This window comes from Bombina bombina, chromosome 5 (assembly GCF_027579735.1).
Source record: "Bombina bombina isolate aBomBom1 chromosome 5, aBomBom1.pri, whole genome shotgun sequence".
NCBI classification, from domain to species: Eukaryota; Metazoa; Chordata; class Amphibia; order Anura; family Bombinatoridae; genus Bombina; species Bombina bombina.
In genome coordinates, this window is record NC_069503.1 from 724,247,988 (window position 1) to 724,262,302 (window position 14,315).

Here is a 14,315-nt window from a genome sequence, read left to right on the forward strand (position 1 = left end):
TCCGAATAGAATTAGAAACAAATTCTCTTACATTAACAGGAACATCCTGAACATTAGATGTTGAAGGAACAACAGGTAATGGATTATTACTAATGGAAACATTATCTGCGTTAGAAAGTTTATCATGACAACTAACACAAACTACAGCCGCAGGAACAGTTACCAAAAGTTTACAACAAATGCACTTAGCTTTGGTAGAACCAACATCAGGCAGCGTCTTTCCAGAAGTAGATTCTGATCCAGGGTCAGGTAGTGACATCTTGCAATATGTAATAGAAAAAACAACATATAAAGCAAAATTATCAAATTCCTTAAATGACAGTTTCAGGAATGGGAAAAAATGCAAAACAAACAAGCCTCTAGCAACCAGAAGCAACAAAAAAGTGAGACTGAAATAATGTGAAAAAAACTGGCGCCAAGTAGGACGCCCACATTTTTGGCGCCAAGTATGACGCCCACATTTTTTGGCATCAAGAACGACGCCCACATTTTTTTGCGCCAAAAAAACGTCTAACACACATGCGTCAAAAAATGACGCAACCACGTGAAAACTTCCGGTGTCAACTATGACGCCGGAAATGACGAAATTTTTGCGCCAAAAAAGTCTTGCGCCAAAAATTACGCAAGAAATTGAAGCATTTTCTGCAGCCTAACAGCCCGCAATTTAGAAAAAAAGTCAAATTGAAATTTTTAAGGTAAGAAAAATATTTATTCATATGCATTTTCCCAAAAAAAAAAAATGAAACTGACTGTCTGAAAGAAGGAATACTGATTATCCTGAATCATGGCAAATATAAGTTTAAAACATATATTTAGAACTTTACATATAAAGTGCCCAACCATAGCTTAGAGTGTCATGAATAAAATAAGACTTACTTACCCTAAGACACTCATCTACATATAGTAGATAGCCAAACCAGTACTGACGAGAATCAGTAGAGGTAATGGTATATAAGAGTATTGATCTGAAAAGGGAGGTAGGAGAAGAAATCTCTACGACTGATAACAGAGAACCTATGAAATAGATCCCTTAGAGGAAGACCATGGTATTCAAATAGGCAATCCACTCTTCACATCCCTCTGACATTCACTGCACTCTGAGAGGAAAACCGGGCTTCAGCCTGCTGCGAAGCGCATATCAACGTAGAAATCTAGCACAAACTTACTTCACCACCTCCATGGGAGGCAAAGTTTGTAAAACTGAATTGTGGGTGTGGTGAGGGGTGTATTTGTGGGCATTTTGAGGTTTGGGAAACTTTGCCCCTCCTGGTGGGAGTGTGCGTCCCATACGTCACTAGCTCATGGACTCTTGCCAATTACATGAAAGAAAAGTCTGTCTTTATACATCAAGGTTCTTTCAATACAAGAACCACAAAAAGGCAAAGGAGGTTCAACATGGGCACTCAAACAAATTTAGCACTCTACTTCAGGTGTAGACTCTAAGTCCATCTTTGCAAAATTAAAGTAAATAACAAAAAACTTTTTTATTTACTGTCCCTTTAAATTTAACGATAATACAAAAAAACAGTAAGACATCGGTTACGGAAACCGCAACTAAACCAGAAGGCCTCCCCCTGTATAAACAGTTCACCTTTCACAAAAGATAATACAGCTAGAGAACGTCTGGCTCCTTTACACCTCAGCGATAAGTTGGGGTGCCTACCTGAACCTAGTCTCGAACAGAGAGAGACTGGACTCTGGAACAAACACGCTATTCCACTGCGTGTGCAACCACCATCAAATAAAAACAGGGAAAGGGCGCAAAGTTACAGCGTGCTCTGAAGTCCCTGTGACCTCACAGAATGGCCGATGAACAGACCGCAACGCAAAATAAAAATTATGTCTAGTAGAGAGTCTGCCCCCTCCTAAGTAAAAAAACGTCTGATCCCAGAATTTTAAAACACTGAGCCACCAATAATAAAAAAACTTTACATAATAAAAAGCCTTTTATTTTTAAAACTCTCTCACATACCGTAGCATAGCAGAGCCCTGCAACCTGTCCAATGTATCCTGAACTCAGGATAACTTACCCCCATAACTTACTCAAGTGCCAGGAATTCTGAATAAATTGTTCAAATATGGCACTTGCCTGCACCTCTGTCCGACAGGAGGACATCTTACCGGCATGAGAGGAAGCCACTCCTTACAGAGACCTATGGATCAAAGAAGAAACAGAATAAGCCTACTCTGGTATTCTGTTAGCTGCCACAGCCCTACTGAAGAGACTAACGTGGAGTACAGCTAAACCCAGCAGATAGGGAAGATCAGAGCAAGCCTGCTCTGGCTTCAAAATAAAAAAATCTTGATAGATTAATATTACATCTAAACTTCACCTCCTCCTTGCATTGAAGGCAAAGAGAATGACTGGGGGTTGTGGGAAGGGAAGTGATACTCAACAGCTTTGCTGTGGTGCTCTTTGCCTCCTCCTGCTGGCCAGGAGTGATATACCCAACAGTAATTGCTGATCCGTGGACTCACAGTGTCTTAAGAAAGAAATTTGGCTGTAGTGGAAGATCATTTGTTTGCCGATGGGGTGGACAGTAGTACAAGAATGAGTGCCTTTAGGGTATAGATGGCTCAGGTCCTATGCGTATCGATCTTGGTATTAAGATGTCACTGTGGACAAAGACTTCGCTTGATGTATGTATATTAAGCTAGATGATATAAGTGCAGTATATCAGATGTTGGCCAGTCAAGAAGGGTCCCTTCAGTGGGTAATGAACAGCTGGGGATAAAAGTACTCCGGTGTTGAAAGTATAAAGACAGAGTCTAAAAATAGCATATACTCACTGAATCCGAAGATCTGCGATGTCACAAAAAACAGCAAAAGTGGTTGTAAGTTTAAAAGGAACAAAACATTTATTAATAGCTCAACGTGTTCCAACGATTAGCATGTCTTTCTCAAGAGCCAAAATTTAAAAGGATAAAAGGTTGCTTTTAAATTTTGGCTCTTCAGAACGATGATCTAATTGTTGAAACGCGTTGAAATATTAATAAATGTTTTGTTCCTTTTAAACTTACAACCACTTTTGCTGTTTTTTTGTGACATTGCCAATCTTCGGACTCTAAGCAGTGAGTATATGCTATTTTTATTCTCAGTCTTTATACTTTCAACATCGGAGAACTTTTATCCCCACCTTGGCTGTTCATCACCCACTGAAGGGACCCTTCTTGACTGGATGACATCTGGTAACTATCAGAGTGAGTATACTTCACTTATATCACCTGGCTGAATATCCATACATCAAGCAAAGTCTCTTTGTCCACAGTGACATCTTAATACCAAGATCTATACACATAGGACCTGCGCCATCTATACCCTAAAAGCTTCAACATTCCGTTATGAAAGACTGTGAGAAGGCAGCGGTCAACGTCAGAGGAGAGTATTAGTTATTTTCCATTGTTACAGCCTTTTCGTTATAAGATCTAAAATTGTCTATATTGTTTTTTGTCTAAGAATGAGTGCTTGCAGGCAACAGTGAAGCATGGTGGAGGTTCCTTGCAGCTTTGGGCTGCATTTCTGCAAATGGGGTTAGGGATTTGGTCAGAATTAATCGCCTCCTCAATGCTGAGAGGTACAGGCAGATACTTATACATTATGCAGTACCATCAGGGAGGCATCTGAGGGTCCCACATTTATTCTGCAGTGTGAAAACGGTCACATACAACATAAAGAAGAAAAATGAGAGTGATGGAAGTGATGGTAAGGCCCACACAGAGCCCTTGTCATAGAGTCTTCCAGAAATTAGATTAAGAGACAGACTTAGGCAGACTGAGGCTGCCTAAATCCGAAGAAGAAATCTGGTTAGCGCTCCAAGATGTTTGGAAAAAACTACCTGCCAAGTTCCAAAACTGTGTGCAAGAGTACCTAGAATTTAGTTTTGAAGACAAAGGGTGGTTACACTAAATATTGCTTTGATTTAGATTTTTCTTCTGTCCTTCACTTTGCATTTTGTTAATTAATAAAAATAAACTATTAAAAGGGATAAAAAGGTCATCATTAAGGTGTGCATTTTAATTTGAAATAGAAGCATTTTTGCAAAATACTTCCATTAGCAAAAATGCTTCTAGTAAAAAATAATACTTTTTCCTGTGGCATACACACATATCCTGTGAGGGCCCATGCACCAGTATTCAAACACCACACTTTCTCAGAGTCTCAGAGTCAGGCAGACACACATTAATTCTTCACAGAAGCAGTGCACACTACCAGGCATGGTATCTGAATACTGGTGCACGGACCCTCACAGAATATGTGCATATGCCGCTGAAAAATAGTAATAACTTTTGCTAGAAGCATTTTTGCTCATGGAAGTATATTGCAATAATGCTTATATTTCAAATGGAAATGCGTATTTAAACTTTGATCTTTCTATTGCTTTAAACACACTGACCTAGAACATATGCACAGTACTGTACATTCAAAAGAGGTAATAGAATGTTACTTAAGAATACATATAGAGTTATGAATACATAAAAAAAATATATAGGCTCTAATTCTATGTTTTGTTTTAATTATAGTGAAGAATTTCACTACACAGTACCTATTATTGGAGATAGCACACTGTTGTCCTCCCCTCCGGAATTTAAGAAGACATCTAATGCTTCTTGGTCAGACATGTCCATCAGGTCCATCTGCTCTAACATATCCACATTGACTTCCATGGAGGACATACTTCCAATAGGTTCTATAAAAAAAAAAACAATCAAAAAATGGTTAATCAAAGTATATTTCTCTTTAAATCCAAAACTCTAAAAATTGCAGTAAAAAATTGCAGTAAAAAATTGCAGTAAAAAATTGCAGTAAAAGTTTTGCGGTGGAAACAGCAATTATAAATTAAATAATATAATAAAATCTAGTATACTAAGAGCCTGATGATCTAAAGTTAATCAGCATGGGAAGAAATATGATGCTGGCCCTCAAAGAAACATAATTTATGCTTACCTGATAAATGTATTTCTCTTGTAGTGTATCCAGTCCACGGATCATCCATTACTTGTGGGATATTCTCCTTCCCAACAGGAAGTTGCAAGAGGATCACCCACAGCAGAGCTGCTATATAGCTCCTCCCCTCACTGCCATATCCAGTCATTCGACCGAAACAAGCAGAGAAAGGAGAAACCATAGGGTGCAGTGGTGACTGTAGTTTAATTAAAATTTAGACCTGCCTGAAAAGGACAGGGCGGGCCGTGGACTGGATACACTACAAGAGAAATAAATTTATCAGGTAAGCATAAATTATGTTTTCTCTTGGTAAGTGTATCCAGTCCACGGATCATCCATTACTTGTGGGATACCAATATCAAAGCTAAAGTACACGGATGATGGGAGGGACAAGGCAGGAACTTAAACGGAAGGAACCACTGCCTGTAGAACCTTTCTCCCAAAAACAGCCTCCGAAGAAGCAAAAGTATCAAATTTGGAAAATTTGGAAAAAGTATGAAGCGAAGACCAAGTTGCAGCCTTGCAAATCTGTTCAACAGAGGCCTCATTTTTAAAGGCCCAGGTGGAAGCCACAGCTCTAGTAGAATGAGCTGTAATCCTTTCAGGAGGCTGCTGTCCAGCAGTCTCATAGGCTAAACGGATTATACTCCGAAGCCAAAAAGAAAGAGAGGTTGCCGAGGCCTTCTGACCTCTCCTCTGTCCAGAGTAAACAACAAACAGGTTAGATGTTTGGCGAAAATCTTTAGTAGCCTGTAAGTAAAACTTAAAGGCACGGACTATGTCTAGATTATGCAAAAGACGTTCCTTCTTTGAAGAAGGATTAAGACATAATGATGGAACAACAATCTCTTGATTGATATTCTTGTTAGAAACCACCTTAGGTAAAAACCCAGGTTTTGTACGCAGAACAACTTTATCTGAATGAAAGATCAGATAAGGAGAATCACAATGTAAGGCAGATAACTCCGAGACTCTTCTAGCCGAGGAAATAGCCATCAGAAAAAGAACTTTCCATGAAAGAAGTTTGATATCAATAGAATGAAGGGGTTCAAACGGAACCCCTTGAAGAACTTTAAGAACCAAGTTTAAGCTCCATGGAGGAGCAACAGGTTTAAACACAGGCTTAATTCTAACTAAAGCCTGACAAAATGCCCGAACGTCTGGAACTTCTGCCAGACGCTTGTGTAAAAGAATAGACAGAGCAGAAATCTGTCCCTTTAAAGAACTAGCTGATAATCCTTTGTCCAAACCCTCTTGGAGGAAGGACAATATCCTAGGAATCCTAACCCTACTCCATGAGTAATTCTTGGATTCACACCAATGAAGATATTTACGCCATATCTTGTGGTAAATTTTCATGGTGACAGGCTTTCGTGCCTGTATTAAGGTATCAATTACTGACTCGGAGAAGCCACGCTTTGATAGGATCAAGCGTTCAATCTCCATGCAGTCAGTCTCAGAGAAAGTAGATTCAGATGATTGAAAGGACCTTGTATTAGAAGGTCTTGTCTCAGAGGCAGAGTCCATGGTGGAAAGGATGACATGTCCACTAGGTCTGAATACCAGGTCCTGCGTGGCCACGCAGGCGCTATCAATATCACTGATGCTCTTTCCTGTTTGATTTTGGCAATCAGACGAGGGAGCAGAGGAAACGGTGGAAACACATAAGCCAGGTTGAAGAACCAAGGCGCTGCTAGAGCATCTATCAGTGCCGCTTCTGGGTCCCTGGACCTGGATCCGTAACAAGGAAGCTTGGCGTTCTGGCGAGACGCCATGAGATCCAATTCTGGTTTGCCCCAACGGAGAACCAATTGAGCAAACACCTCCGGATGGAGTTCCCATTCACCCGGATGAAAAGTCTGACGACTCAGAAAATCCGCCTCCCAGTTCTCTACACCTGGGATATGGATCGCTGACAGGTGGCAAGAGTGAGTCTCTGCCCAGCGAATTATCTTGGAGACTTCTGACATCGCTAGGGAACTCCTGGTTCCCCCTTGATGGTTGATGTAAGCCACAGACGTGATGTTGTCCGACTGAAATCTGATGAACCTCAGTGTTGCTAGCTGAGGCCAAGCCAGAAGAGCATTGTATATTGCTCCTAACTCCAGAATATTTATTGGGAGGAGTTTCTCCTCCTGAATCCATGAACCCTGAGCCTTCAGGGAGTTCCAGACTGCACCCCAACCTAGAAGGCTGGCATCTGTTGTTACAATTGTCCAATCTGGTCTGCGAAAGGTCATACCCTTGGACAGATGGGCCCGAGATAACCACCAGAGAAGAGAATCTCTGGTTTCCTGATCCAGATTTAGTAGAGGGGACAAATCTGTGTAATCCCCATTCCACTGACTGAGCATGCATAATTGCAGCGGTCTGAGATGCAGGCGCGCGAATGGCACTATGTTCATCGCCGCTACCATTAAGCCGATTACTTCCATAAACTGAGCCACCGTGGGGCGCGGAATGGAGTGACGAACACGGCAAGCATTTAGAAGTTTTGATAACCTGGACTCCGTCAGGTAAATTTTCATTTCTACAGAATCTATAAGAGTCCCTAAGAAGGAAACCCTTGTGAGAGGAGATAGAGAACTCTTTTCTTCGTTCACTTTCCACCCATACGACCTCAGGAATGCCAGAACTATCTCTGTATGAGATTTGGCAATATGAAAGCTTGACGTCTGTATCAGGATGTCGTCCAGGTAAGGAGCCACCGCTATGACTCGCGGTCTTAGGACCGCCAGAAGTGAGCCCAGAACCTTTGTAAAAATTCTTGGGGCTGTAGCCAACCCAAATGGAAGAGCTACAAATTGGTAATGCCTGTCTAGAAAGGCAAACCTCAGGAACTGATGATGATTCTTGTGAATCGGAATGTGAAGGTAGGCATCCTTTAAGTCCACTGTGGTCATGTACTGACCCTCTTGGATCATGGGTAAAATGGTTCGAATAGTTTCCATCTTGAATGACGGAACTCTGAGGAATTTGTTTAGGATCTTTAAATCCAAAATTGGTCTGAAGGTTCCCTCTTTTTTGGGAACCACAAACAGATTTGAATAAAACCCCTGTCCTTGTTCCGTCCGCGGAACTGGATGGATCACTCCCATATAAGGAGATCTTGTACGCAGCTTAGGAATGCCTCTTTCTTTATCTGGTTTGCAAATAATCTTGAAAGGTGAAATCTCCCTTGTGGAGAAGCTTTGAAGTCCAGAAGATATCCCTGAGATATGATCTCCAACGCCCAGGGATCCTGAACATCTCTTGCCCACGCCTGGGCGAAGAGAGAGAGTCTGCCCCTACTAGATCCGTTGTCGGATAGGGGGCCGCTCCTTCATGCTGTCTTAGAGGCAGCAGCAGGCTTTCTGGCCTGCTTGCCCTTGTTCCAGGACTGGTTAGGTTTCCAGGCCAGCTTGGATTGAGCAAAAGTTCCCTCTTGTTTTGAAGCAGAGGAAGTTGATGCTGCACCTGCCTTGAAATTTCGAAAGGCACGAAAATTAGACTGTTTGGCCTTTGATTTGGCCCTGTCCTGAGGAAGGGTATGACCCTTACCTCCAGTAATGTCAGCAATAATTTCTTTCAAACCAGGCCCGAATAAGGTCTGCCCCTTGAAAGGAATGTTGAGTAATTTAGACTTTGAAGTCACATCAGCTGACCAGGATTTGAGCCATAGCGCCCTACGCGCCTGGATGGCGAATCCGGAATTCTTAGCCGTTAGTTTAGTCAAATGAACAATGGCATCAGAAACAAATTAGTTAGCTAGCTTAAGAGTTCTAAGCTTGTCAACAATTTCAGTCAATGGAGCTGTATGGATGGCCTCTTCCAGGGCCTCAAACTAGAATGCCGCCGCAGCAGTGACAGACGCAATGTATGCAAGGGGCCGTAAAATAAAACCTTGTTGAATAAACATTTTCTTAAGGTAACCCTCTAATTTTTTATCCATTGGATCTGAAAAAGCACAACTGTCCTCAACCGGGATAGTGGTACGCTTTGCTAAAGTAGAAACTGCTCCCTCCACCTTAGGGACAGTCTGCCATAAGTCCGGTGTAGTGGCATCTATTGGAAACATTTTTCTAAATATAGGAGGTGGGGAAAAGGGCACACCGGGCCTATCCCACTCCTTACTAATAATTTCTGTAAGCCTTTTAGGTATTGGAAAAACATCAGTACTCACCGGCACTGCATAGTATTTATCCAGCCTACACAATTTCTCTGGCACTGCAATTGTGTCACAGTCATTCAGAGCAGCTAATACCTACCCAAGCAATACACGGAGGTTCTCAAGCTTAAATTTAAAATTAGAAATCTCCGAATCAGGTCTCCCTGATTCAGAGACGTCACCCACAGACTGAAGCTCTCCGTCCTCAGGTTCTGCATATTGTGACGCAGTATCAGACATGGCTCTTACAGCATCTACGCGCTCTGTATCTCGTCTAACCCCAGAGCTATCGCACTAGCCTCTCAATTCAGGCAATCTGGATAATACCTCTGACAGGGTATTATTCATGATTGCAGCCATGTCCTGCAAAGTAATCGCTATGAGCGTCCCTGATGTACTTGGCGCCATATTAGCGTGCGTCCCTTGAGCGGGAGGCGAAGGGTCCGATACGTGGGGAGAGTTAGTCGGCATAACTTCCCCCTCGACAGACCCCTTTGGTGACAATTCTTTTATAGATAAAGACTGATCTTTACTGTTTAAGGTGAAATCAATACATTTAGTACACATTCTCCTATGGGGCTCCACCATGGCTTTTAAACATAATGAACAAGTATCCTCTGTTTCAGACATGTTTGTACAGACTAGCAATGAGACTAGCAAGCTTGGAAAACACTTTAAAGCAAGTTAACAAGCAATATAAAAAACGTTACTGTGCCTTTAAGAGAAACAAATTGACAAAATTTGAAATAACAGTGAAAAAAGGCAGTTACACTAACAAAATTTTTACAGTGTATGTAACAAGTCAGCAGAGCATTGCACCCACTTGCAAATGGATGATTAACCCCTTAATAACAAAAACAGAATAATAAATGACAAAAACGTTTTTTAAACACAGTCACAACTGCCACAGTCTACTGTGATTGTTACCCTCCTCAAACACGACTTTGAAGCCTTTTGAGCCCTTCAGAGATGTCCTGTATCATGCAGATGGAAGCTGAATGTCTCTGTCAGTATTTTTAGCTGCACAGAAAAGCACTAAAAAAGGCCCCTCCCACTCATATTACAACAGTGGAAAGCCTCAGGAAACTGTTTCTAGGCAAAAATCAAGCCAGCCATGTGGAAAAAAACTAGGCCCCAATAAATTGTGTCACCAAACATATATAAAAACGATTAACATGCCAGCAAAAGTTTTATATTATACTTTTATAAGAGTATGTATCTCTGTTAATAAGCCTGATACCAGTCGCTATCACTGCATTTAAGGCTTAATTTACATTAATCCGGTATCAGCAGCATTTTTCTAGCAAATTCCATCCCTAGAAATATATTAACTGCACATACCTTATTGCAGGATAACCTGCACGCCATTCCCCCTCTGAAGTTACCTCACTCCTCAGAATATATGAGAACGGCAGTGGATCTTAGTTACTTCTGCTAAGATCATAGAAATCACAGGCAGATTCTTCTTCTAATGCTGCCTGAGATGAAACAGTACACTCCGGTACCATTTAAAAATAACAAACTTTTGATTGAAGTTAAAAAACTAACTATAATACACCACTCTCCTCTTACTACGTCCATCTTTATTGAGAGTTGCAAGAGAATGACTGGATATGGCAGTGAGGGGAGGAGCTATATAGCAGCTCTGCTGTGGGTGATCCTCTTGCAACTTCCTGTTGGGAAGGAGAATATCCCACAAGTAATGGATGATCCGTGGACTGGATACACTTAACAAGAGAAAAAGGGGCTGAACCAGGAATTCCTGACGCGTTTCAAGCTTACCTTCATACATTATAGTGAAGCTCACTAGAATGCAGAATATTGCGGGGTTTTTTTAAGCACATACAAATCAAATTATACAATGCATATTTTATAACAATCCCGCCAGCCTACACTGGGTGAGATGAAACATTGAGACATACAGGTGTATTATGTTTAGGCAATTCATAAATCAAATTGCAAGGACAGTTTGTATGTGCCCAAGGAACGCCACTGTTCAGCACTCATTTCACAACAAAAATTGAAAAAATCATTCAACGGTTTATTATTTTTTTGTTTTTGTAAATTACCATGTACCTTAATAACAAGTTTAATGTACACATTGATTAACAATAAAAGATTATTTGTATGGCATAATGTAAGTTTGCATTTGAAGCAGGTTTTGAACACCTTTTTGGATGTGTACTGTTAATACGAGTATGTATGTGTTATATAATTCCAACTTTTACAAAATACAATCAATATGCTTTTAATATACTTATTTTATGGAGTACTCTCCTTTATGTATGTATCAGGTTCCTTGGTTATTGTGAATCACAACTGCAGAGTCTAAATAAATTATATTTGTTTCACAACTGAAGTACAGGCTATTATATCAGCATAGACTGTTTTAATCAGAGTGATTTTTATAAGTAATGGCAGTAAGTCTTTATATGGTTATATTATATCGTTATACCATATAAATATTTAGAGGCTGAAAATAAGTATTATTATTAATAACAACTTTTGACAATAATTGTGCTCAAACCCAAATGTGAGAGATAGTGTTCATTGTAATAATCACTGAGGCATGAGAGATGTGAGACACACAGGCTGCAGCTGCTGACAGGGGCGCGACCTGCTGCGAGACACAGCACACAGAGTAAGGCTTGCAGCGTGGAAAACTGAACACAGACTAGTGATTGTAAATGGAGCTGTGAGACACGCTGAGATTTATGAGGCTGTGTGACGTCACATAAAGTCCGTTACTGTCCGGTATGAGAATGTATTCAAAGGAAGTTCATAGAATTAAATAAAACATTCGTTGCAATCAAAGTAATTTCTGAGAGACAAAGTCAGTTTACAAAAGTTCAAAAAGGAAACATGAAATTTGTAATTAGCCGTTACCTAAGGCATCCAAGGTAAATTAGATTTGATACTAATACCGTAGTAGTAGTTGGTAGAATCCTCCTGTTGGAACTTAGATAGCAATTCCTGTAGAGATAAGGAGTTGAATAACTTAATACTTCTTGGAATAGCAATCTTCAGGATGAATGAGACTAGTTGTTATTAGTCCCTTTGTGACCAAACTGCAGCTGGTATTTGTAAATCCAAATGTTAAAGTAGTAGAAGTAAAACTTCTTTTGATAAGTATGTAGCTTATAAGAAAGAGAGCACTGGTTTCAGCAAACAATACTCAACAACTAAGCACTTGTTTGGGGCGGGGTGATGCCTTAAGTACATGTGAGGAAGGTGAGTTGAGGCAAAAAGTAAAAGCAGGACTGGAATCCTTACAGTATGAATCATGTTATTACATACAGAAATGTATATTAAGCTCATTAGCAAGATCACAGCTTATGGTGTAAAAAAGTGCTTTTAAATCATGAGTCATTGACTTCAAAGCAGAACTCTCCAGCACTGAAAGATCTCTCTTATTTCTATATATGAAGAAGACACAAGCCCAGTGCAATACAGCATTGTGTGATGAGAGTTTTTTTTCACTTACACTTTGTGCTTTGTATTTTATATTACTTTACACTTTAGATTGGGTCCTTTCAGTATTATAGCATTTAAGCGTTGCACTCTCTCATATATATATATTTTTATTGATATATATATATATATATATTTTTAATTTATCATTTGTATTACATAGCATTGCAACAATAGCCAAATATAGCAGTACACAGATGCAAAACTTGTCGCATATACATATCAATAGAACATGCAAATGTAGGTAGTATAAGAGAACAGGAGATTGTTATTACAAAACTTTGGTGCAACACCACAGTGATGCAGTTCTTTTTATGTCTCTCATATCTGGAAAGCCTTCTGTGATTAAATAGTAAAATAATACATTTTGTAAGCAAATATTGTAAAATTCTCGTCTGCATCCTGTATGTGTTATTGATCTAATCCAGATATAACAAGTCAACTAGTAAGGCTATTCTTGAACCTTGGCAAATAGAAATGTTACTGTGTAGATGAGGAGAGCAAAGTTGTTAATGAAAATGCAAGAATGGCTGATTTCCCTCCATAATAGGAAAAAGGTCTCATATGGACTAGTTATAATACAGAAACGGAGAGGATAACATTTCAAACATGCTACATGGTAACCATAAATATAACTGTAAATATATATGAGTTTAGAGGAATAAACTTTACATGGTTTGCATATAAAAGTATAATTATAGTTGTGGTATTGGTGATAGAAACCGCAAAGTTAGCCTCTGGACACAGTTAAGTAATTCCAGAGTACATTAGTGGGTGGGGGGTAGAAAGGAGCCATTCGGGTAGTTTGAGAGTTATATATAGTACCATATAGATGTGACCCCTCATATTTATATTTGAATACATCTAGACTTGGCTCTAGAAGTGATTTTACAAATTCTGATTATGTTTTGAAAGTTTCTGTGTTACTTTAACAAATTTTGTATATTTCTGTGTAGCTTTAACAAATGACATTGCACCATGTATTTGCTGCATCGAAAACTAAGACTGACACTTTTAGAAAGTTGGAAGGACAGGGCAGTTTCTCTGGGCTGAACAGGGGAGTTCCCATAGTGTCTGAAGCTCTCTCACAAGTCTTGTGAAATTTTCTAAGCATTTGAATCAAGCTGGTCTCACTGATTTTTCTCACCAGTTGTATGCAGGTGATGTTTGCTCAAAAATCACAATAAGCTTATTTTAACTAACAGAAAAGTAATATATAGTAAAATATAGACAAAAGCAAGTTAAATTGTAGTGAAAACATTTTAGTTTACTTTGCATTATATGCAAACAGAGCCTTTTTATCAGCCTCAGGGATTCTCCAGTTACTTTCTTTCTCCCATGTTAAATTTTGTATCCCAGAGAGCTTCATTACTTTCTATGGAATGCATCTATCATCTCTTTGGAAAGTCCGTACTCTAACCAGAATTTGTAAAATCACAATCCTAAATACACTGCTTTATAAAAAATAAAATACAGAATAGAAAGTGCAAAGTTTAAATATAATACAATTTAATCTGAAGTTTAAAGTGATATAAAATAGAAAGCACAAAGTGTAAATGCAGCAGAACTGTCATGTCATGCAGTGCTATATTGCACTGGGCTAAATTTGTCTTTTGAAAATTTCACTAGGGATCTTGCAGTGCTGGAGGATCATTTTACAATATATCACCTGAACAGAGAGGTTTTGAATATCAGGGCCTTAGTAGGAATATAACTATAAACATCACATTAAATTGAATACAATGATCGGTT

The 14,315-nt window shown here is 39.5% G+C and overlaps 1 protein-coding gene across 1 annotated transcript in view; it reads right to left on the minus strand.

Moving 5' to 3' along the window:
- The window catches only part of DTNBP1 (dystrobrevin binding protein 1), a 471,889-nt gene that overhangs the window by 45,835 nt on the left and 411,739 nt on the right, over positions 1-14,315 (minus strand). The window contains exon 9 of the mRNA XM_053714763.1: positions 4,545-4,688. Coding sequence (XP_053570738.1) covers positions 4,545-4,688 — 144 coding nt within the window. The remainder of the gene's footprint in view (positions 1-4,544; positions 4,689-14,315) is intronic.